The sequence below is a fragment of the Mesocricetus auratus genome, unplaced genomic scaffold (genome assembly GCF_017639785.1).
Source record: "Mesocricetus auratus isolate SY011 unplaced genomic scaffold, BCM_Maur_2.0 Super-Scaffold_6723, whole genome shotgun sequence".
Lineage (NCBI taxonomy): Eukaryota > Metazoa > Chordata > Mammalia > Rodentia > Cricetidae > Mesocricetus > Mesocricetus auratus.
The window spans coordinates 12421588-12447640 of NW_024429183.1; the positions used below are offsets into that span (position 1 = coordinate 12421588).

General features: G+C 42.7%; 1 protein-coding gene across 5 annotated transcripts in view; it reads left to right on the top strand.

The window, feature by feature from the left end:
* Wdr59 (WD repeat domain 59) overlaps window positions 1–26053 on the top strand; it is a 73532-nt gene that overhangs the window by 33705 nt on the left and 13774 nt on the right. For 2 of the 5 annotated variants that reach the window (XM_040736754.1, XM_040736750.1), the window contains exons 11-21: window positions 2366–2445; window positions 3846–3999; window positions 4098–4222; window positions 6858–7022; window positions 8506–8601; window positions 8758–8914; window positions 9961–10030; window positions 13122–13275; window positions 16505–16561; window positions 22617–22750; window positions 24248–24329. In XM_040736754.1, the coding sequence (XP_040592688.1) occupies window positions 2366–2445; window positions 3846–3999; window positions 4098–4222; window positions 6858–7022; window positions 8506–8601; window positions 8758–8914; window positions 9961–10030; window positions 13122–13275; window positions 16505–16561; window positions 22617–22750; window positions 24248–24329 (1274 nt within the window). The other 3 variants (XM_040736757.1, XM_040736771.1, XM_040736764.1) reach the window with 2 other exon arrangements.

The window sequence follows — 26053 nt, forward strand, 5'->3', positions numbered from 1 at the left end:
TCTCTCTTTCCTTAGTTCTCTCTTCTCCAGCTTCCATTGCAGTTTCTCCTGCTTGGAAGACATCTGCTCCAGTAAGAGGTTGAGAGGGGTTTGCTGTTGAATCATTTCAAGAGCCTAAGACTGAAGAATAGAGATTCTCAACCTGCACTGTTGACCCTGTTGGGTTTTGCATGCCAGATATCCTGCATATCAGATATTTACATCACAATTCATAACAGTAGCAAAATTACATGAAGTAGCAACAAAGTAATTTTATAGTTGGGGGGGTCACCCCAACATCGGGTTGAAGCATTAGGAAGGGTGGGGTGGATCACAGCTTTAATCCCAGGGCTCAGGGAGCAGAGACAGGTGCATCTCTGAGTTCAAGGCCAGTCTGGTCTACAAAATAAGTTCAGTGAAATGCCAACAATACACAGATAAACCCTATCTCAAAAACAAACAAAACTATCTACCACTTAAAAAAAACCCCAAGCCAACAAACCAATAACAGTTTTCCTCCTACCCTGCCTCTCTTCCTCCCTTCCTTCTTGTTTGTTTTTTTATTTATTGGTGCTGGAGATCAATCCTAGGACCTTACACTTGCTTCTGAGCTATGTCCCTGTCTTTCACTATCAATTTGTGGAATTCCTAAAGCTAAATTAGATTTGTCTGTGTTTTGAACCTTCCATAATTTAATTATCCTGAGTGTTTTTAAAATTTGACCTTCTCGACCTAATGTTACTCTGGCATTTTTTTTTTTTTTTGGTTTTTACGAGACAGGGTTTCTCTGTATTGTTTCGGAGGCTATCGGTCCAGCCCGGCCTCGAACTCACAGAGATCCGCCTGCCTCTGCCTCCCGAGTGCTGGGATTAAAGGCGTGTGCCACCACCACCTGGCTACTCTGGTATATTTTTACCACCATGTCTCCTTAAATTTTATTGGACCACCTTATGCTTTGACTTTGGTTTTCACTGTAGGGAAGGACCAGGATGTGGTAGCTAAGGGTAAAGGATGCCTAGGAAAGCAGCAGTAGTCACAGGAGTTGGGTGTTGCTGAAGAACCAAAATGCAGAGTGAGATAAAAATCATTTAACTGAACACAAAGGAAGCTGTTTGATGAGTAGGAGAAGTTCCCAAGCAGAGTAAGGCTAGAAGCCAGTGGGACTGCAGGAACTGTTGTTACTTCCAAGACAAGGAGTGGTATGGGGACTTAGGGGAAGCAGGAAGATGCAAAAAGAGAAGTCAGTGGGAGAGCAAGACCCCCTGGGCATGGGTGGGCGTGGCATGGAAGGTGCGGTAGAGGAGCTGAGTTTGTAAGGCTCTTAGGTAGACCTTTCCCTCAAAGCCAGGTGCAGGTGAGAAGCATAGGTGTAGGGTCAGAGCATTGATCATGACACTAAGTGGCGGAACTTAACGGTGATTCAGAAAGGTTGCTTTCTGGTTAAGTGTACCTCAGGACACATTAAAACACTGGACGACAACTAATGGTTGAAGTTGGTGACACAGAGGAGGGACTGATGAGGAAGAGAACTTGCCCTTGGCCAAAGCCCACTTATCCTCTTAGCTTGTACAGATCATGTTGTCTGTTGTTTCAGTGTCCCCATTCAGGAAATGAGGGACTCGAGTGAAATTTATTATAAATTCTGTGTTCTCTGAAGATGGCCATGAAGCCATCCCAATTATCCTCATCTTTTATAAGCTGTTTCTTGAAGCACCCTAAACTTCTTTTGAGTCATCCCCTTTGACTGGACTCAACATCTTAAAAATATGATTCAGCTAATTAAGAGGGTTAAAAGGTTGATTATTTACTTTATAAAGAGATGTATTCCTTTACAAAAATACTCTGAGCAGTGAGATGCAATGATGCGTAAAAACAATTGCTTTTTACAGACGATTACCTTCATCCCAGCTCCTCGGGAGCGTGTTTGCCGGGGTGGAAGTTTAGGTGACATTAGTATCCCTCTCTGTCTGCTAATTTGCCAATTATTGTATCACTTCATTTCTGTTTCTGCTCTCATGGAACTTCCCCAGGGAGTCCCAGCTCTCATTAATGTCTGTCCTCTTCTCTGGTGTTACTTTTCTTGATACTCTTCACCACCAGTATTTTTATTACATGTTGACTTGCTGGTTTTTTCCACCATTGGAACTGTCAGCTCTACAAAGACATGACTTTGTTCATGCTGCTGTTCTGGGGCCTAGGCGGGTGTCTGACATAGACTAAAATGTTCAGTAACTATTTGGGGGATGTATGTACTTATGAATAAGTGAATGAGTGAATGAATGAAGGGAAGGAAGAATTAATCAATCTTACTTCATTGCTGTCTGTAACAAAGTGGATGTCAAATCTAGAGGATTTGTTTTTAGGATTTTTATTTGATGATTTCTAGGGTCCAAGGACTACCAACTTGTCACATGGTCCCGGGATCAGACATTGAGGATGTGGCGGGTAGATTACCAAATGCAGAGGGTATGTATGCAGTGCTATTATAGAGAAATATAAATGAATATACCAGAAAATTAACGAAAAGATACAAGAAATTAGAGAATACATGCTGACATTTATCATATGCTATGGTGGACTGGTGGCTTGTGTATGCCACACTGACTTGGAGGTCTTTTTCTTTTTTCTTTTGGTTTTTCGAGACAGGGTTTCTCTGTGTAACTTTGGAGTCTGTCCTGCAACTCGGTCTGTAGACCAGGCTGTCCTCGAACTCACAGATATCTGCCTGTTTCTGCCTCCCAAGTGCTGGGATTAAAGACGTGAGCCATCAATGCCCAGCTTGGAGGTCTTTAAGAGCCAAAGTAGTCTGTACTTTAAGGCTAAAGGCTCTGTTTTTCTGTCTTGTCCTAGTATGGGACAGGATGGGTACCATACTAGGCAAATGGCTTAGCCTTTCATTCCTATCTCTTCTTAATGACTTGAGAAGCCTGCCCTTGTGCTCTGCAGAAGTTCATAGCCCTGTCATCCATCAGTGTCACTTTCTCTATGAAGGTCCTTCCACTGTTTGCATATATGAGCCTGGTACCTGGTATGTTGCTCTGAACAGTCATAAGACAGTTTTCTCCTCCTCCAGTGGCTGAATCCTTTGATGGTGAGAAACACTGCTCACTGGTGTTTCATTCCCAACAGCATTTCTCATACCAGCTCCTCCAGGACTGATGGGACATGCTAGGTGGAAATTTAGTCTAAACTCACCTGAGCATTTTGGTTAAGTCCTATTATCTTATCACTTTTTATTTAAATCTTTTTTTTACTAGAACATACCATTTGGTCCAAATGCTTAGGGTTATGGTATTTTTGCTTGTGAGTTATCTGAATAATTCCATTAAGACTTAGAATTTCTTTTTTTGGGGGGAGGGTTACTCTGTGGCTTTGAAGGCTGTCCTGGAACTAGCTCTTGTAGACCAGGCTGGTCTTGAAACTCACAGAGATCCTCCTGCTGCTGCTGGGATTAAAGGCATGGGCTACCACTGCCTGGCAAGACTTGGAATTTAAATTTATTTTTTCCCCTCAGCATTTTTACTCTGCTCGTGGTAAAATGTCTAGAGTGGAGTAATAGAGGAGTGTATTAATTACCCTTTGTATTTAACCAGGGAATATTGGTGATGGGTAAGATGTATTGTAATTATATCAGTTCTTAGCTGACACATCCCTGTCCTTTATGATTTCCATTTTTTAAGACTGAACTCTTTGGCTAGACATAGTGACCATTTCTGTTACTTCTCCAGCTCTGCACCTTTACCCTTATGTTTTGTTGTTTTGGTTTTTGGTGCTGCTGTCAATCAAACCCAGGGTCTTGTGCATGCTAGACAAGCACCTTAACACTGAACCACATTCTCCACCCCACCCTCTGCCCTTGCTTTCAGCTCTGTGCCAATGATATTCTGGATGGTGTTGATGAGTTCATTGAGAGCATTTCTCTTCTCCCGGAGCCAGAGAAGACCCTACACACTCAAGACACAGATCACCAGCCCAACTCAAGCCACGGAGAAGAAGATGGTAATGCAACTGATATTCTAGGTGAGGGGCTCCACTATGTATTCCAGGGTTACGTGGCAGATACCCCAGAACTCACTCATTTTCTAAACATTCCCAATATTGACTGTCTCTCCTGGTAGCCTTAAAGGAAGATCCTCCCAGCAGTTTGCTGGAAGAGAGGAAATCAGACCAACTAGGCCTGCCTCAGACTCTGCAGCAGGAATTCTCCTTGATCAATGTGCAAATCCGGAATGTCAATGTGGAGGTAAGTCCCAGTAATGAACTGGGCTTCATGCTTGTGGATGGAATGTGTGCGAGTATGGGTGATGTCTGTTGGAGCTGCAGTTAGAGGCAGTTGTGATCTTTGGCCCTGTGTGAAAACAGGACGTATGCTTAACTGCTGAGATATCTCTCTAGCCCCAGGCTTCTTTCTTAATTCCTAAGTTTTCTAAAGAAACAGCTGTTTCACAAATGTAGACCCTTTTGAAGCTCAGGTGCCATAGAGCATCTCTCTAGCCCCTTACTTTACTGTGTGCGATGATGTTTGCTCTGGGAAGGCTTACTGATTGACAAGATTGAGGGAGAGGTTAATGGTAGACCTGAATTTGGAGCTGGATCTCCTAAATCTCCATGTTATTGTACTGTGCTCTTCCGCCTTCCCTTTGTGAGCTAGTTTCCTCTGATGTAAATTCAGAGGAAGAATGTGACCAAAACCTCTCGGTTCACTTAGCACTTGGAACAGACTTGGGCCAGATTATTCTTCAGTGACAGGGTCCTGAGGATTATATGGCCAAGAGATGAGACGATGAAGAAGACAGAAATCTGGGATCAGGAGGTCTTGCACAAGCTATGTCTTATGGCAAGCAAACTTACTAAAAAGTACAACATCTTATATACTTTTTCCAGGGGATAAATGGGACGAAGCTAGAAGAAGTTATCATACAATGGGACAAAGTCAGCTGCACTAAGAGAACACAGGGTATTGCAAGTACATCACAGACTGACCACACAGCAGCCCCAAACCCTAACTCATTCAGGTACATCACAGACTGACCACACAGCAGCCCCAAACCCTAACTCATTCAAGTACATCACAGACTGACCACACAGCAGCCCCAAACCCTAACTCATTCAAGTACATCACAGACTGACCACACAGCAGCCCCAAACCCTAACTCATTCAAGGCCAGGGTCCCAGCCCCAGGTTAGACCTTTTAAACCTGCCCCTTGGCAAGCACACAAAACTAGGTTCATTTTGTGGTTTCATCAGAGCCTCTGAGAAGCCTTGGGGTGGCCTGGCTTTCAACATGGAGCTGTGTGTGTGTATGTGTGTGTGTGTGTGTGTGTAGATTTAGAAATTGTTTGCTTCAGAGAACCGATTGTTACTCCAGGGAGGGATTTTAAAGCTTTGCTAATTTTTCTTTTGCTCAGAGTTATTTCATCATAGACAGAGATAAGTACTGCAGTGCCACGATCTGCTTGGTCTTTGATGCTGTTTTGTAATGTGTAGTATCACTCTGCTTTGCAGATAAGGGAATGGAGACAAGGAGCAAAATTACTGTTTGGTGGGAAGAGATAATTTTTGTTTTTGATTTTTAAAATCTTAATTTTAAAAAATTTTATGTGTGTGGGTATTTTGTCTGCGTGTATGTCTGTACACTACATGTGAGCAGTGCCTGCAGAGGTCAGAAGAGGACACTAGATCCCTGGAAATTGGAGTTACAGACAGCTGTGAGCTGCCATGTGGGTGCTGAGAGTTGAACCTGGGTCCTTTGGAAAAGCAGCCAGTGCTCTTAACCACTGAGCCATTTCTCCAGACCCCTAATGATAATATTTGAAATGAATTGAATTTAGTTGCATAATTCAAGTTTCTAAATTCCCCATTGGTTTGGCTCTTTTCATTATACTTCAGCTGTGTTCTCTAGTTGGCCACATTGGAAATCATCAGAGCTAAAGGCTACAGTAATTTGCCTATCTGTATCAACTTAGCCTGTGCTGCGGTTGTCCCAGTTGAAAACGGTAGTGGTCTGGTTTTAGAAAGAAGCCTTGATTTCAGAGTTGTTTGGCTTTCACCACTGCCTAACTCTAGAACATTCCCATTACCCTAAAAAACAAAACAAAATTCTATAACCAGCAAAGTTTGATGCCACATTTCAGTAATCCCAACACTCAGGAAAGATCATGAGTTCAGTTCAAGGTTAGCCTTGAATGCATAACAAATTCCAGGCCAACCTGGGGTACATAGTAAGACCCTGTCTCAACAAATGAATGAATGAAATAAATAAATGAAATGAATGAATGAAATAAATAAATGAAATAACTCCATTGTGCATCTGTCAAGTGGATCAGAGCTTAAGAGCGCTGGCTGCTCTTTCAGAGGACCCAAGTTTGATTCCCAGAATCACATGGTAGCTCACAACTGTCTGTTAACTCTAGTTTGAAGGATCTTGTGCCCTCCCCTGGCCTTTGTGGGTACTGCAAGCATGTGGCATGCACTCATACAGATAAATAGAAAGTCTTTAAAAAGAATGTTTTTACCTGCTACATTGTATAAAATTAAAAAGTAACATATATGAATTTATTTAAATCAGTACTAAAACTTAAAAATCTGTTCTGAAAATGAATTGTCTTTCAAACTACTTGTTTTTGTAGTCACTTTCCTTTTACTCAGTTACTAGGAACATGAACATTTATGTTGATTGTTGATTGTTAAAATCCATGTGTATTCTTCTGAGACTGTGGCTTGGGGGTAGAGTAGTACTTGTCTTGCCTGTTCAAGGCCCTGGGTTTGAGGCTCAGCACTGCCGATAAAATACAGCACAGTATGATAAGGTAAATGTGTTTCATTCGAAAACCCTTTGCAGTTTGTCTCCAAAGCACCTTGCACTTGTGTTTTGCAGATGGACGCTGCGGACAGGAGCTGCACAGTGTCTGTGCATTGTAGCAACCACCGTGTCAAGATGCTGGTGACATTCCCAGCACAGTACCCCAACAATGCTGCTCCTTCTTTCCAGTTCATTAACCCTACCACCATCACGTCTGCAGTGAAGGCCAAGCTGCTGAAGGTGAGGCTGAGCTCCCAGCTTCAGAGTCTCCGTGTGCTGTAGCTGGCATTGGTGAGACTGAGCACAAACCTGCATCAGTAAGATTTAGTTTCCTGTTCCCCATATGCTGCAGTCTTGGCAGTCAGCAGTGGGACAGGGTTCTTAGCCTGCTTTTTTTGAGGGGGTGGGCATGGATGTCCTTTGGAATTCTAATAAAAACTGTTGACTTTTCTTTAGAAAAACTTTTACAAATGTTGGATATGAAGGATTTTATAAGTGTTACATGTAAATATATTGACTATAAGTAATGTGTTTGCAAATTTAGAGCTTTGCATTAGTCTGAGGTTGTGAATTCTACAATGCAATTTCACTTATCTAGGAAGAATAGGCAAGACATATTTTGAAGCTAAAAATATTTGATAGTTAGAAAAATATGTATAGTCATTTAAAAATCTCAGAAAAGGGGGTTGGAGGATGGCTCAGAGTTTAAGAGTACTGGCTGCTCTTCCAGAGGTCCTGAGTTCAAGTCCTAGCAACCATATGTACTTTTTTTTTTTTTTTTTTTTTTTTGGTTATTTGAGACAGGGTTTCTCTGTGGCTTTGGAGGCTGTCCTGAAACTAGTTCTTGTAGACCAGGCTGGCCTCGAACTCACAGAGATCCACCTGCCTCTGCCTCCCAAGTGCTGGGATTAAAGGCGTGTGCCACCAACACCCGGCTTTAATTGTACTTTTATTTAACTCAGCACATCTAAAATAATATTATCTTGTCAACATATTGTTAGTGAAAATGAGCCAGACAAGGTGATAACAATCCTGTAATCCATACACCTAGTGTGGGAAGCTGGAGGATCAGGAGTTCAAGGTCATCTTCAGCTATATAACAAGTTTGAGGCCAGCCTGGGCTACATGAGTCCTTGGGTCAACCCCTAAAATGAGATACTTTACACTTTTTAATTTTTGATACAAAGCCTTCTGTACAGTAGTGAAATTTATACTGGAAAAAGCTGTGAGTTTGGAGGAGGCATATTTCCTGTGTTCCATGCAGACAGTGACAGCAGTGGTCCAGTTCATGTGCCTGTCTTAATGTGGGTGTCAGTTCATATCTCTAGCATGTACCTTAAAATGTCAGGGGTCGCCATTTTAGTGGATAAAAACATAGCAATGTATTATAACTTTTGCCAAATAGAAATTTTTGCCCTGGCATGTATCACTCAGAGCAGTTTTCTCTCCAGCCCAGTGATGATGTTTCCAAAATAATTAGATTTCTCATGTGTGGAGGCAAAGCTACGCAGACTCACTAGAAAGACAGAATAGTCATTCTGTTCTGTCTAGGGCTCGGGAAAGTCTTCTCTTGAGCCCTTGTGGGAACCAGTAGACGCCTCAGGCCTGACCATGTGCTCGCCTCCAAGTGCCAGCATGCTTCCAGCCACTTTGCAGCATGAAGCCAAGCAGAGACATATGGACATATGATTCTCTCCCTGATGGTATTTTGGGTCTTTTCCAGATCCTAAAGGACACTTCCCTGCAGAAAGTGAAACGCAACCAGAGCTGTTTGGAGCCCTGCCTGCGCCAGCTCGTCTCCTGCCTTGAGTCTTTCGTGGTGGGAAACGTGAACTTGTTGAGCCAACCCTGCTTTAGTGTCTTGTCACAGTTCTTATCCCTGAGACCCTGGCTCCCATTGTAGTGCTACACCACGGGCTTGTGGTCCAACTTAAAGATAGGGCGTGGGTTCTAGTGTGTTTATCTTTGATTTCAGAACCAAGAGGACAGTGCTTCTAGCAACCCATTTGCACTCCCAAACTCTGTCACACCACCCTTACCGACATTTGCACGGGTGACCACTGCCTATGGGTCATACCAGGATGCCAATGTTCCCTTTCCTAGGACCTCTGGGGCCAGGTTCTGTGGAGCAGGTAGGTCTCTCTGTTCTTTGACTCTTAACTCCAAAGAAGTGTAGCTGAGAAAGGCTTATTATATTCTTCATTACTATCAGAAAATGTTTGTTTTTAACTTTGTAAGAGCTCAAAACAACATATGGTGTTTAACATAATGCTAAATTGGTATCTGAGGATGTAGCCTAGGAATGTTTACCAGGGGCCTGGAGAGACGGCCTAGCAGAACAGAGCACTCACTGCTCTTCCAGGGGACTCAAGTTCAGTTCCCAGCACCCACGTCCAGTAGCTCACAGCCATCTGAACCTCCAGCTCCAGGGGATCTGACATCCTCTCTGGGTCTCAGCAGGCATCTGGACACATACGTGTTCACATAAGTAAAATAAATAAGTCTTTGTAAAAAAGAATGTTCTCTATAATTGAAGACTTAACTGCTTTAGTCCTGATGATCCCGAATTTGCATCTACTTAGATCCCTGATTCTTTTACCTCTCCTGGATCTTGTAGACTCTCACCTTGTTCCTTTTAAGGATCAGTGTAGTCACAAACCTTGGCAGTTTGTGGAGATGTGCCTCAGGTATACGGAAATAGAGAGAAAAATCCTGCCTGGCTGGTGGTAATAATGCTTAGTGTGTGCAAGGCCCCATGTACAATCCCTAGTACCACCTTTTTAAAAAAAGTACAGTTATTGCCGGGTGGTAGTGGTGCATGCCTTTAATCTCAGCACTTGGGAAGCAGAGGCAGGCGGATCTCTGTGAGTTCAAGACCAGACTGGTCTACAAGAGCTAGTTCCAGGACAGCCTCCAACGAAGAAAGCCACAGAGAAACCCTGTCTTGGAAAAATAAATAAATTAATTTAAAAAAAAGTACAGTTATTAACCCAGGTATAGGAGCTCATGCTTTAATCCCAATACATATTATGCCAAGGCTGGAGACTTGCTACAAGTGCTAGCTCAGCTTAGACTACCTAGTGAGGCCCTGTCTCAAAAAATAAAAGATTACCCTGTGCAGCCTTGGGATTCCCATCCAGCTCATTGACACCACGTGCTCCTGTGTTTTCTTCTTCAGGTTACCTGGTGTACTTCACAAGGCCCATGACGATGCATCGCGCAGTATCTCCAACAGAGCCTACCCCTAGGTGAGTCTGGGAGACGCAACAGAAATCTGTCTCAGAGTCTTTCTCCCTGGAAAATTCATGTCAGTTCGTCAGTTAAATTCCTCTTACAAGATTCCTTCTTCAAAGACTGGGGTTCACTAACTTATTTCGACTATAAGGTGAGTATCAAAGACTGGGAAGACAGCTTGATGAAAACGGTTGTTAAGGCAGCTTTGGGCTGGGATATAAGCCTAGTAGCAGAACATGTACAGAGCATGTACAGGGGTGTGGGTCCCATTGCTAAACTTTTATGAAATTTTATTATTTAATATTAAACTAAAAGTAGAAATACCATTTAATTAATCACACAACACTAATAGGCCACTTCTGAAATCAGGATGTGCCATTTTCACAATTATGTGTTGGAAAAACTCAAGCCACATCAAAGTTTTAAATAAAATGCAAAGCCCTTTCTCCCTTTCTCCCTGTGCTGGGAGAGCTACTGTCACAACTAAGCATGTTCCTGCCCTCTGCACTGTTTTTCTGTGCTGCTTCTCTGATGGACAAGCTAGTGGGACAGATGAGGGTGAACTTTATAGCCAAATTAGCCGAGTCCTCTTCTTGGCTGGTTGATTCTTTGACTGTGGACAGAGTATCTAAAGTGCTTTAGTGTTTTTCAGCAGTTACATGGGAAGATCCTTTAGTTGCCTGGAAAGTTAAGTAATTGGTCCTGTAAGACAGTGAGTATGCAGACTGCTGCTCAGGCTTCTCTCTGGTGTTTTAAACTTCAACACTGTATCGTAGACTTCTGGTTTTTTGATATGCTGACCAAGATAACTTGGAAATCTTCCTACTAGAACAGTATCATTTGCAATATGCTGAATGGACTGAACCCCAGGCTGGCAAGATGGTAAAAGCACTTGCCACTAAGTCTGATGACCTGAGTTTGATCCTGGAGACCCACGTGGTGGAAGGAGAGACCCACTCCCTCAGATTGTCTTCTGACCTCCACATACACATGGTGGCTTGCATCCCTCCTCCAAGAAAATATAATAAAAATGTTTAAACGAAAGCATTGAATGCTCAGTGACCAGTACCCAGCTCAGAGATACAAGACATTGTCCTGACCTTTATAAGCTCCTGGTCCTTTTGCCAAACTCCACAGGAAACCACTGTCTTGACATCTGTCACCCTCTTTTAGTTTTGCCTGTTTTAAAACTTCATTGAATTAGAATCATGCAGCATGGACTGTTTTTATGTCTGGCTTACTTTGTTCAACTTAATGTTATTGAACTTGATTTGAATGGCTGCATGGATCAATAATTGCACTGTATGAACATGACGTAGGGTGATTTGGTCTGTTGATGGATGTTTGGATCATTTCCTCTCTAGGGCTATTAAAAGCAAACTAGATATACATTAATTTTTTCTAGTTTTTCTTTCACGGATATACTAATTTCTTGACTCAAGGAGTGGAACTGCTGAGTCATAGGATAGACGTCTCTTTAACTTGGAGAAAGTGTGTGCTCAGTGGTGAGGGCATTTTGTCCTCTTCTCACTGAAGGCTCAGAGGATTGATTGCTCCACATCTTCTCTCTCCCTCTATTGCCAATCTGTTCAACTTCTGTCATGGTGGTGGGTGGGAAATATTATCTTGTTGCTTTCATTTGCATTCCCATGATGATGACTAATGATATGAGCAGTGTTTGTGTGCTTATTGACCATTTGGGTGTCTCCTTTTGTGTGATGTGCCTGTTCAAGTATCATGCACTGTTACTTATTTGTACTAGCTATCCATTTTGATTGCAGATCTTTTGCTGGATATATGCATTGATTCTCTTCTAATGACTGATTTTTCTCCCTCCTTAATAATATTCAGTGAACATGGTTTTCAATTTTGATGCTGTCTAATTCATCATTTTTTAATTTTATGGTTAGTGATTTTTGTATTAGAGAGAAGGAGAGACAGAGAGAGACAGAGACAGAGACAGAGACAGAGAGAGACAGAGAGAGACAGAGAGAGACACAGAGAGAGAGAGAGAGGCTCTTGGTCTGCATCAAGGTCACTGAAATACCCTTCTACATCTTTTTCTGTGAGTCTGTGGCTTTAAGTTCCTTGTCTAAGGTCCATGGCCTCAGTCTCTTTGGTGTTTATGATGTCAGGTAAGGGAGAGCATTTGTTTTATTTAATAGAAATAAATGGTTGTTCTAGCACCATTTATGCAGCCTGCCTTCCTTCACAGATGACAATTGGTTGTCTGTTTCTGTGACCTAGTTATTCTTTTGATCTCTTCATCTCTCCCCGTGTCTTATTACTCAGAATGTAGCCTTCTATGGTGTCATAAATTTGGTAGAGTAAGTTCTTGAAGATATTCTTGCTTAGTTTTTTGTTGGCTAATCTAAGCCTTTGCATTTCCACAAAATTATATCAGCTTGTTAGTTTCTACAATGCCTGTTCATGTTTTGATTGCAATTACACTGACTCTGCACATCAGTTAAAAGAAATCTGATATTTTAACAGTGGGGAGTCTTTTTATTCCCTTAGGTATGGTATGGTATGACTCTTAGGACTAGTTTGTATTTTCAATGCATATTTTTATATTTTTTCATTATATTTTTTTTCTTTTTTTTTGAGATAGGGCTTTCCTCAGTAGCTCAGACTGCCCTGAGACTCACTATAGCCCAGCCTGGCCTTGAACTCATAGCAGTTTTTCTGTCTCAGCTCCCCTAGGACTGTGATTACAAGTGTGAGTCCTATGTCTGGCTATTTGATATGTTTTGATAGTAAATAAAAATTAAATTTAAAAAAATTTAAAAGACACACACACACATGTCTTTACCAGCTGAACCATCTTTTGGCTCTCAAATGATTATTTCTAGCATCTGAAAACAGCAGATTTTTATAGATTGGCCTTGTATCTAGAGCCGCTAATTAGGTCTAATAGTAGAGTCCTCTGAATTTTCTGTGTATAGCCGTGGAAGAGTCTGCTTCTGTAGTCTGCAGTTTTCATCTCTAAACTCTTACTGTTTTTGTTTCTTTGTTTGGGTTCCCCTTTTCTTCCCATTCCATGTTCTTGGTTACTCAGGGTATAGAAGCTACATCCAATATGGATAATTCTCATTTCAACCACAGATCTCTCTCAGCCCTATCTGCTTATCACACTGGCTTGATTGCTCCCATGAAAATCCGCACTGAGGCCCCCGGGAACCTGCGTTTGTACAGTGGGAGCCCTACTCGAAGCGAGAAAGAGCAGGTCTCCATTAGCTCCTTCTACTACAAGGAACGGGTAAGTGTCTGAGCCATTGTCTTGGATTCTTACCCCTTTTGGATTCTTGTTTCCTGTCCCCTGTGTGCCATGCGCAGTAGCTAAATTAATAATGCCTTTGTAGTCTTTCAGTTTCATAACTAGTTTATATGTAAAAGGTCTGTTGCCTTCAGTTGGCTTGAACTACTGTAAACCATGGGGTAGAAGATGTGGTTCCTTCTTACACTGTAACTATAAAGTCAAGAGTGCACTTTACTCCTCGTGAAAAAGTCTGTCCTGGCAATCCCCATTAGTTGAATTGATTCCCACAATCAGGCAGAATAATTTAACTTCAGTTCTTCCTTGATATCCCAATATCCTAGTGCCTGTCAGCACACTAAGAGTTGCTTCTGAGATTTGGGGATCTTGGTGGATTTGGAACTACTTGATCCCTAGGTTTTTCAGAGTGATTCAGCTGGTACAAAAATTACCTGAACTTGCCCTTAATTTCTTTTCTTTTTTTCTTTTTCTTTTTTTTTTTTTAAAGACAGGGTCTCACTCTGTAACCTTGGCTGGCTTGGATTTCATAGAGATCCGCCTGCCTTTGCCTCCTGAGTGCTGAGATTAAAGGTGTGTGCCACCACCCCCAGCTTTTCAGGGGTCCTTAAAGAATGCAGTGTCTTATCTTTAGCTGGCAGGAACCTAGTGATCCCGGGAAATGCCTAGAAACCTTTGTGTGTTGTCAGACTGTGAGCCTGGCATCAACACTGCTAGGTCTAAACAGTCCATGTTCCTGCTGACCTACTTACTGCACAAACTCTGTCCTTAAGAATTCTTCATTGTTTCCCCATAAAATGGGAAATAACAACTGTCAGTAATTAAAATCTGGCTTGAAATGGAATCATTAAAATAAAAACATGGTTTTTCTATCAAGTATTGTAAGTATCTTCACATGTGTTGCAGTGGAGTCTGCTGCCTCCAGCTCCCACGGATGGCTGACCAGCTCTGACTAGTCTAGTCTCAGGGATTATGTGACTGAAATTGGGCAGCCGCTGATATTTGAACTAGTCCAATCTTGGGCAAAGCCATCTAGCCAGACAGGAATATGGTTCTAGCTGACTTCCTACCTGCCTTCCCCTCTCCACACTCCCTGTCCCCATCTCCCTGATGGGATTTTGTCCCTCTGGCTGTCAAAGAACTTTCTCAAGCACCCACCAAATGCTATCTCCCCCAGGTCATTTACATTAAAAAAAATTACCTCCATTCCCCCTTTTCTGCAAAGCAGCTGGTAACTGGGAGGAAGATTTGATAGTTGGAGCAATCAGTTGGCATAAAAGCCACTGACAGCTAGGTAAATGAGGGTTTTATTTAGTATCAGGTGCAGTTTGAAGAGATCCCTGAGTCAGGCAATTCATGTCATGTGCTACCACCCTTGCTTGCAATCCGATTGGCTAGAATGAACTGGCCTACGTATTTGACTTGGTGCTCACATAAAGCCCATCTGTAGTCACAGTACTTGTGGTTCCAAGACAGAAGCATCAGTGATGCCTACGTTTATGGTTGCAGTGGTCTGGCCCCTTTTACCACCAACACCATGTTCTTGAAGAAGCACCAAGAAAGTGTGTGGCTGATGGCCTTTTAGCAAGGGAGGACTGTGAGATCTCAGTGTGGGCCGGTTCCTAGACTGCTCTCACAGGAAATGGGCATTTATTTTTACATAGCAATCAAATAAAACAGGGAGCACTTTTACTTTTTTAATCACAGTGTAGTATGAAACCCTTGCACTGGTCTATACCATATGCACAGTAAAGTTAGCCGGTCATAAATGTATAGTTTAGAGAATTAACAAGCACCCCAGTCAAGAAGCAGAAGATTGTAAGACTTCAGGATCCTGGGGAGGGAGACACATTTAAAGCATGGCACATAATAATTGTGAAGGTAAATTGTGGGCCCTTGATTCTATTTGGCCACTTTTATCTAAAGTTTCTTGTGGTTCAGTTTATTTAAGATGCCCAAAACAAATGTCAGTTGTCTCGTGATAAATTTAAAATAACCTTATCTGTCCCTCCCACTTGTTCATGCTTTATCCTGTTTAAATAGAGCAGGACAGCTAAAGCAAGGGAAGCCTCCACGCTGGCTTCCTCACAGAGAACAGTAACCCTTGAGGACTGGTTTTTCCTCGGGAGAAATGATTTTATTTTATTACCATTGGTCTGAAATGCCTCTGGACAGCTGAAATTCTGTGTCCACGTTTTCTCCTGTGTACTTCTGTACCCTAAATGAGGGAGGCGGATGGAATAAGATGTACCTGCAGTGAGGAGTAGCAGGAAGGAATTGTACTGAGATTGTAGAGTCTCCTACAGCCACCTAAACATGGTGGTTTATTTCTCTTGTGTTTTAGCATTCATCCCGTGTCCGCTAGATGAAATTACAAAGTTTGAGTGACCTAAAGACCTGTCAAGTCTCATATAAGTCAGAAAGCACAGATGCTCACAAGGGGAGACTTGGCAGACAGGCCAGTGATTACCAGCCAAAGAAATAGTGTTTATTCTAGAACTTCTAATAAATATTGAGCACTGACCTACAGATACTTTTCAGATTTTGCAGCCTCTCATCTTTGCTTCAGTTTTTATTATTAAAATAGCTCTGATATAAATACTGGAGAGGCCTTTCGGTTATGAGTCTGCTCTCTGTGGTCAGTATGGGATACTGTCCACTCCATACCAGGTCCCTTGGCTAGCTGGTGTGCCTACAGAGCATTCCTCCTCAGTTGAGCCCCCTCCTTCCCCGGGCATTGTTCTGAAGATAGTTTCTCAGCCACAGTTGCTCATTGCTCCCCAGCCACACTGGGAGCTAAGCCTATTGAAGAAGCATTTGAGGAACAAGAGTGTGCTCTGCTGTATGCTTCACATCTGTGAGGTGAAACGGAATCTTTCCTGTTTCTTAGTGCTGCTGTCAGAGTCCCTCATGCCTTCACCTGGGCTCCTTTGTCAGAACTGTGTTGACATCCGCCTCCTCATCTCCCGGACAGTGACTAAAGAGCAACGTAACTGAAGCTGGGCTTGAGGCAGGTGGGCTGGGGGAGGAGAGGGATACAGATGTGCCATGCTTAGGCTCAGTCTTTTCAGCCACCCCGGTTCTTATTTTGCAGCATATATACCTATAAATCCATCAGATGTGGGGGAAACTTTCATTTTATTCTATATTTTTCCCTTTTAATTTTCTTGGTGTTTTTCTTCCCTCTTCCTGGGTGTAACGTTTTCACGCACAGATGTCTCCTCGCTCTGCCCGGCGACGTTGGTCCATACAAGCAATTAACGACTTCCCGGTACTGTGCGCTGTGCAAATGCTCTCCTTGACTAATCCTGTCTCTACCAAAGGCCCAAGAATAAAATGCCACCTGCCTGGCTTTGAGGAACCTGAATGACAGACAGACAGGCTGGCTGGTGTTCAGGACCAGCGACAATAAAGTTTTCACCCTGGGGAGGCAGGCACCAGGGGCTGCCTCCTTACCAGTCATGGTATTTCAAATGGGTAAACATTTAAGGGATCATGAATGGGCTTCTTTGCAAATGAAACTCACTACTGGGTTCTTGGAAGGGACCCTGGTAAAATGACTTCAGCTCACCTGATATCACTTGGGGGCACTTCTGCAAACTGCATGGAGCTTTCAAAAGCCTACCTTTGGCATGGGGGGAGCAGAGGAAGATAAAAGAGACTTCTGCCATGTAGCCTCTGTTTTATAGTCCCGTCCGATTCAGAGAGGGAAGTACCTACTTGCTTCATTGGCATGCTCCCTGAGCTGATTTTACCCTTTGGGAATTTCCTGGCACAAAGTTTCATTCTTATCATCAGTATTTTGCATTCATAGTAAAATTTGCTGTGGATATCCTCTGTTCCTCCTTCCTTTCCTACTCATTCCTATTGGCCATCTCTCCTCTTCTGTCTCCCTCTCTCACCCCCTTCATGTTTCAGTAGTGCCAAGGTGTCCTCAAGGCAGCCTTGAGGCCTGTATCAATTTTGTTTGCTACAAAGAATGTTTAGACCAGTACCCCTTTCCTACAAAAACCAGTTGAAAGCAGAAGCCTGGAGTAGCAAGAACCACTGCTGAGCAGCTTGCAGGTAGAGCCGCCAGCATGGCCTCTTTCCTCGGAAAGCTGATTCCATCCGCTCCCTTGCTGAGCTTCACTGGTTTCCACGCTCTTTAAATAGGAGCTCATTTGACTCCCTGCCCACTCTGCTGATTATGCATTGTTGATGGGGTTGCTGCAAAGCAGTCGGTGGCTTATTCTTGGGCTGTTTTTACATTTAACCCATTTACTGGCATCGATGTTGCCTCCGATTGTAGCAGTGACACTAATGGTGCAGTCACGAGCTGGCTGGTGGTGGTCATGTAGCACCTCCCTCCCTCCATCCAGCCCCTTCTGCCCTGTCCTCCGCTGTCCTCCACTGGATGTTCACAGGGTCATCCCAGAGCTCATCACTCCATAACCTGTCTGCCTTGCTTTGTCTCTTTTCCCTCAGTCTCTTCTCATAACATCTGTGAGGAAGGGCATATATTCTGTTGATGGAGCCCTGAAAGAAAAACCTGAGAGAAAGGCAGAGTTCTTGCCTCCTAGAGGTACCCATTTTGCTATACAGAAAGGAATCTGCGTTGAGACCTGTCAGAATGGGACTGGAGCAGTGCAGGAGGGCTAGGGATGAAGTTTTAGACCATGGTGCACTTCCCTGACCTTGACAGATGAACCGCACCTCAACCTTGTGTGTCTGTGTTCTTTACAAGCAGAGAATCCCAAGATGTTACTTGACAGCAGTACAGACAGCAGAGAGCCTTAAAAGCACCTGAAGGTATTAGGGAGAGTGCTAGGTTTAGGGAAAGTGGGTGGGGTAGGAACATTTCTTCTTACCCAAAGTAGTAGGAAATTCTCTGAAAAACTTGTTCACCTTTGAATTAGGGAGGAACCAGGACCTAAGGCCCTAGCAAACATCTGTTTCAAGATTTATCATATCTTCATTTAGGCAGCTTTGTTAAGTTTGAATTTCTAGACTGACTAACTGTCTGGTAGCTCACTGAATGATCCCTGTAACCCGAAGGGGAGACACTTAGAATTGCCACCCTACAGAATTTCAAAAAGCAAAACAAAGAACAGCCACTATTTTACCCCTACAGGATTTTGGGCAGCATTTTGCAGTTATTCTGTGCTAGATTAAAACAAAACGAAACAGCAAAGTCAACAAAGAACCCCACAGAAACAAAAACATTAGTGTCATTCCATAACTACATTTACAGTTTTATTCCTAGTGACAGCTAAAATTAGGGTGACCTTATGTTGGGGAACCTCCTTTTATAGCAGGCTGAGGCAGCTGTGTGAGGTTCCACTGTCATCTTGTAGACACCCATACCTATCAGATGAAAACTCCTCAAAGCTTGTTGTTTCTTTCAGTCCCAGGAAATACAAACCAATTTCAGTAATTGCAGAAGGTTGATGAAAACCACTGCCTTTCTGTTTTCACTAAGGGATTGGCAGCTCACATTTGTTTGTTTCTCTTGGTCTGCAAAAGGCAGAGTATGAAGACATCTCTGTAAACTCTTAATTTTCTTCTATATGCCAAATCTTAACAAACCCCAAGACGATCACACAGACACACACATGCATGCACGTGCTTACGTGCAAGACGATCACACAGACACACACATGCATGCACGTGCTTACGTGCAAGACGATCACACAGACACACATGCATGCACGTGCTTACGTGCAAGACGATCACACAGACACACACATGCATGCACGTGCTTACGTGCAAGACGATCACACAGACACACACATGCATGCACGTGCTTACGTGCAAGACGATCACACAGACACACACATGCATGCACGTGCTTACGTGCAAGAGGCACATTCTGAAGGCCAGTCTGAAACCCTGAAGACAAAGTGTCCTTGTCCAAATCTAGCTTGTCCCAGGGAAAACTGTGTCACCAGTCTCTTAAACCAGAGAATCCCAAGAGAAATCCTGGTGCTCTTGCTTAACTGCTGTACAAACAACAGTGGCTCTGGAGTACCTGCAAGATGTTAAGAAGAAAACAAGGCCTTCAGCAAACTACACTGATTTAGCAGAATGCAGTTATGATGTTGAGAGAAAAGTAATGGAAAAAGTAATTACAGAAAGATGTTTTAGGATCAGCATCACTAGAACCAAATATCAATCTATTTACAGAAACTGATCTGCTTAAAGACAGACCAAACTGTTTACGTATTTACTGGCAGCTTAATTAGGACTTAGTTTTTTTCCTTTGTTGAGTCTTAAAATCACATTCAATACTGAAAAGCAAGTTAGCACTAGTGGGCTTAGCTGGGACTGGATGTGTGGCTTAGTTGGTAAAACACCTGCCACACAAGCATGTGTTCAGATCCCTAGCACCAATATAAAAGCCAGGTGCAGTGACCAGGCCGGTGTCTGTAGCTCTAGGCTATTGGCCAGCCAGTCTAACCCAGTCTGTGAGCCCCAGATTCAGTGAGAGAGTCTGCCTCAAAGATACTAGCTAGGTAGCTAGAGATATAGATTATAATAGAGGAAGATACCAGATGTTGACCTCTGGCTTCCACACACATGAATACACACCACACACACACACATGAATACACACCACACACACACACATGAATACACACCACACACACACACATGAATACACACCACACACACACACACACACACACACACACACACACACACACACACACAAGCATAGCAGCTTGACAGGCCTATTTAGATTTCAGCTCCATATCCATGACCTTGTAAAAGGTTCACATTTCCATTTACAACATGGAGCTGCAGTGAGGCACCTGCTGGCTCAGCATGAACAGTCCAGAAGCAAGAATGAGCACACAAAACAACAATAGAAAAGTCTTTAAGTCCTTAGTCAAAGACATTTGTGCTTGTTTCAGTATCTGTTGCCAAATGAGCTCGTCTTGCAAATGAGCTGCTCCTGGCACATGAGCCATCATATAATTAGTAATGTGCTTTCGTTAGGTTTGCTTTCAAAGTCAGGCAAGAGTGAATATTTTCAGTGTGCTCTAAAAGCTCACAGGCTCTATCCACCCTTCACAAGGCCTCCTTGTTTCAGTTGTATAATTTAAATGAGCTTTGGTGAGTTGCTAAGTTGTTCAGGCACTTACCGTTTTCTCTTTGCACTGAGGAGCCCCAGTGACTTCATGTTTACAGTGTTTTAGAAGCCTTCTGTCCAACCCAGAAGATACACTAAATGGATCATGTTCCCTTTCAGATGGAATTTTTTTGGCATAGAAATTAAAAGTGAAACTCTTTACATTTATGTGTGTATGTGCACTCATGTGCACATCTGTAAACATGTCACACGTTCAAGGTCAGAGGACAGCCCATAGGAGTCAGCGCTCTTCTTTCATTGCATTGGTTCTGGGGATCAAACTCAGGTTGTCAGGCTTGGCAGTAAGTATTTTCCACCACTGAACTACCTCACATACTGACAATTTTTTATTTCATTCCAGCACCATAGATCTCATTTGCAATGGTCAGGGTCCTGTGGGCATGTGGTTTTTTGCTAATCCAGCATTTTGGGCTGCTCTGCACAGTAGCCATACACTAAGTTACCCTCCCTGCAACTAGTCATGCATTGAGTGCTCGTGTGATGACTTCTGCTCCATTTCAGCTAGCACTGCCTGGCTCCAGCCCACTCTGACATGTCCTTCCCTTATGTGAACCCAGCTGGCTAAAAGGATAGTAGTACTGGAGTATGGACATAGTTATTCTTCAGGCAATCAGGGCATGTAGAAGCCTGCAGACTAACCACATAATCATAGATCAAGGTTCCCTCTGCATTGAAGGGTCAAGAGGTGTGGATAAATAACAAATAGTAACAGATCTTTAGAAAAGATCAAATGGTTCGTGGATCCAAATTGATAGAGATAAACTCTGATAAGCAATTCATAGATGTCCCATTTAACTGGCTTTACTTGTCTGCCTGGAATCCAGGTGGATTGATTTAGTAGGTTCCAAGACATTGGATGAGAAGTTAATGTGGACACCTGGGGCATTGGTTGGGACATCATTGATCAGAAATGTCTGGATTTAGACCTAGACTGATTCATGAAGAATGATTGTACAAAAGTCATTAGTGGAAAAGTAAATATGTGGGTAATGTGAATATTGATGATTCTTGACCATTTATGTACATTTATAGTACATAACTGCAATTTTTAGGTTGCAACTTTAAGTTTATGCTGTTTGCATCTATCTTGTCATTGTACTCTTACTGACTTCATGAGATTGGATAACAGAACTCAGCGTTAGCCACAGGCTACCAATAAGCAAGGAAAGAGTAATGCAATAAGACTTTATGTCCACAGCAAATGATTAACTAGTGCTAAATTGCCTAGAGCCATACTCAGCCAGAACACACAGTACCTTAGTTTTCTGATGTCAGATTGCAAAGCCCCTTTCAGTCGCTCCTTCTTTGTTAATAAATGTGTTGCTCCCTTGCTTAGTTGAAAGACTTTGGTGACCTCTTTTTTTAACTTTTGGAAATAAAATAGGATATTTGCTCTTGTGACTGGTTGTCATTTCAAAGATACCAGATGGGGCTACACTCTGTTACTTTTTGTTTCCCAGGACATGTCTCATTCCACATGAACAGATTCCTCACAACCACTTACTGGGACAACTCTGGGAACTAAAACGTGCTCATGGGACAACTCTGGAAGCTAAAACATGTGCTCATGGTCTCCCATGTCTATTACCCAGTTTCCCCAACTAAGTATCCTTGACCTTCAGAAATAATCACCTTTAGAAATAATTCAGGCCTGCTACAAAACAAGGCAATTCTTGTGCTGCCAAATTTCTCTGTCTTCATATATTAAGGTTTGTAGAGCCCACAGTATCGTGTCTGAATTAAAATGTCAACAAACCCTGTTGAAACTGTCTAAGAAGAAAAAACTTTGAATTGTTTCAGGCAAGAACTTTGAATCCAGTACTGAACACCCTAAACACCCCCTCCCCATTTTGTGTGTGAGGGGCCTTTACTAACTTCTTTACCTGCTATTTTTAAAATTAATTAATTAAATAATTCTGGCTTCCTGGTGTCTATTTTTTTCTTTTTTGGAGCACCTGCAGATTGTAAACAGCCCTCAGTAGGTGCTCGTTTTCCTGCTAGGATTTTGGATCAAGAGCTTTGTGCCATTCGTTATCCTTTTATTTCCTACAGATGCTGATTCATGTAATTGTGGGCATGATGTAATTTAAAGTCTCTGCAAATTACCAATGACCCAAATATGATGTACTCTGCAACTGTAGTCTTCCACTCTCCAGGGTCCGCATTAGTCACGTCTTGTCATCTCCCCTAGAAATCAAGGAGGTGGAAAAGTAAGCGGGAAGGATCAGACTCTGGCAATCGACCCATTAAGGCTGCTGGGAAGGTCATCATTCAGGATGTTTCCTGCCTCCTTCCTGTTCATAAGTCACTGGGAGAGCTGTACATGTAAGTCTGCGATTATAGGTGCGCTGAGCTCCTCCTTAGGATCTGCACACTTTGGGGAAACAGCATTAGATTTTTGTTGGTGGCTAACAAATCGACACAAGTTGCAGCTTCAGACAGTATGTATTTATTACCTCACTATTTCTGTAGGTCAGGAACCTAGCTAGCTTCAGTGAGCCTTCCTTGCCCAGGACCTCAACTAACTGAAAGCATGACCTTGGCCCCCCATGGTCTCTCTCAGTGCTAAGAGTCCAGCAAGTCGGTTTAGGTAGCTGAATTCAGACCCTGACAGCTGTAGAGCACTTGGCATATTCATCTTTGAGACCAGCATAGTGGCCCACATAGACATCTCTTTTTGAAGGTCCTGTCTGACTTAGGCCACATGAAATATTCTGCCTTTTGGCAGACTCCAGGTTAAGTACTTAATATCACAATTATGAAAGTGAGTCCCCAGGAATTCTGGGGACCATCTGAGAATTCTGCTTTCCATACTGTCTTAGTTAAGAGTTTATTCCATGAAGAATAATATACCATAACCATGGTAACCCTTTTTGTTGTTGTTGTTGTTGTTGTTTTGTATTGTTTTTTGTTTTTTTGAGACAGGGTTTCTCTGTAGCTTTGGAGCCTGTCCTGGAACTTGGTCTGTAGATCAGGATGGCCTCGAATTCACAGAGATCCTCCTGTCTCTGCCTCCCAAGTGTTGGGATTAAAGGCATGCATCACCACTGGACCTTGGCAATTCTTATAAAGGAAAACATTTAATCCGGACTGGCTTACAGTTTCAGAGGTTGAGTCCATTGTCATGGGAAGCATGGCGGCACACAGGCAGACATGGTGCTGGAGAAGGAGCTGAGGGTTCTTCATCTTGATCTGCAGGCAGCAGGAAGTGAACTGGCTTGAACTTTTGAGACCTCAAAACCCACCCCCCAGTGACACACTTCCTTCAACAAGGCCACACCTCCTAATGCTCTATGGACCAAGTATTCAAACATATGAGTCTATGAGAGCCATTCCTATTCAAAACCACCACACACACCCAATATGTAAAGCATCTCAAAACAGTTACTTTGAAGGGCCTTAGGAGCCAAGTGATCAGCATGTGGAGGCTGGCCTACAGGTCCCCTAAGCCCTCCTGAACTTGAACACATAACAGAGTGTTTTCTTTTGTTGAATACTCACAATACTTACAGCATGATACTTTTTATGTGGACATCACAGCTAGTTTTCATATATTTAAATCCCAAACCTTGGGAACTCAACAGAAAAGCTGGTGGGAAATTAGTGTTTTTCTTATTGCCTCCTCCTCATCTGAAAGTGATGAGCATCTCCCCCCCCAATCCAGGTGGAAACATGGCCTGATAGCACCAGTTCTAATTAATCCTTTTCTCCCTGTCAGATTTGAGTGACAACCAAGGAGGCCCTTTCTAGTCTAATAAATCAGGAAGAATTCTTGGGAAATTAAGGTAGAACCCTCCTTAAACGTTTTTGCTATAATTTCAGACTGAATGTGAATGATACTCAGGAGACGTGTCAGAAGAATGCAGCCTCTGCCATGCTTGTTGGAAGGAAGGATCTCGTCCAGGTACTGTAAATCCCTGATGGTAACGTTCTGGCCTTGATACTTAGAAGTTAGTGACATTTACAGGGTGTGCCCCTGTTTTGAAGTTTCTGAGCAGTTTCCTAAATCCTTACCCTGGATATTTTTCTTATTACTGCTAAGTGGGGAGATCCTTAAGTGTTTTTTTTCTTAAACTATGTATGTTTCTATTTCAGTACCACAGTGATTGTTGTATGCCTAAATTTGAGTATCTGTGCTTTTGTCATTTTACCTCAATTATTTTTTTTTAAAATCGTTTCATAAGAAGGTTTGCCAGAGTGTTCTTCTAGGTAGAGATGTTCAGTTTTTAAGATATGACTCTGCGGGGCTGGAGAGATAGCTTAGTGGTTAAGAGCACTGGCTGCTTTTACAGAGGGCCCTGATTCAATTCCCTACATCCACATGGTGGCTCACAATCTTTTGTAGCTCCAGTTCCAGGAAATTAGACTCCCTTTTCTGACCTCCTTTGGCACTAGGCATGTGCATGATATGCATACGTATATACATGCAGGCAAAAATGCTCACACAAAAATATTAATAAAAATTTTAGAAATAAAATATGCCAGCCGGGCATTGGTGGCGCACGCCTTTAGTCCCAGCACTCAGGAGGCAGAGGCAGGCGGATATCTGTGAGTTTGAGACCAGCCTGGTCTACAAGAACTAGTTCCAGGACCGCCTCCAAAGCCACAGAGAAACCCTGTCTCAAAAAACAAAACAAACAAGCAAAAAATAAAATGTGTCAATACTTATAGAAGGTAAGATTTCATTATCTTTGTAGCTCCCTTATATTGCTCTCTGAACCCTTTTACTGAGATACAATCTGCATGCTATGAAGCCTGCTCATTTAAATGTACTAGTTGGTAATTTCTAGTCTTGTCAGAGTGTGCAGTTGTCAATGGAACCATTCAGTACATTTTTATCACATAGAAAAAACTTCTTGCCTTTTAGTCCTTTCTTCCTGTCAGCCCTTGGCAACCACCAGTCAAGTAAAATCTTTATTTTATTCTGTTCTTTAGTGTGATGGTTAGACCGAGCTTGGGAAATTGTTAGCAGTTGTCCTAACAACTCAGTGTTTTTCCTTATGACGAAATGAATCAATGCTAAGGCCTTCCCTTGATTTTCATTTTATTAAAAACATCCCTAAGATTTCCATTCATCTTGTAATAAAAGGCTTTCCCTGAAGCCCTTTAAAGGAAAACTCACTCATGAATTAAATCTGTTTCCATCAGCCCCCACCCACCCAAACTCTATGAACACTAAGACGACAAAATGAGGTAATAGGAACAGTGTGGAATTTATAGTGGGAGGCTGAGTCTGCTTTGGAGTCCTAGAGAACTACCTGAGCAGGTTATCTCAGACCTTCAGTCTTTGAGAACCGGAAGCATTTCCCACTGCTCTTCTGTGATTGTCATTGTAATTTGATAATGTTTAAGGACAGAAGTAACATGAGCGGCAGTGAATGCTTGAAGAATGTTATTGTTTTTCTTCATGCCCTTGATAAAGGTGTGCTTACTGTTCTGTGTCTCTCACACTTACCAGAGAAGTAAATGTCAGGGACACCCTTCTGTTGAAGGCTTTAGGAGATGTGTATTTAGGGAGACACTTGTTAGGTAGACAGCTCATCCTGCCCCAGAAAGTCACTAACTTCTTTGAGCATCTGTTGACCTGGGTTGTCTGTCACGGCAGTGGGTGTACACTGCGCGCCCCTC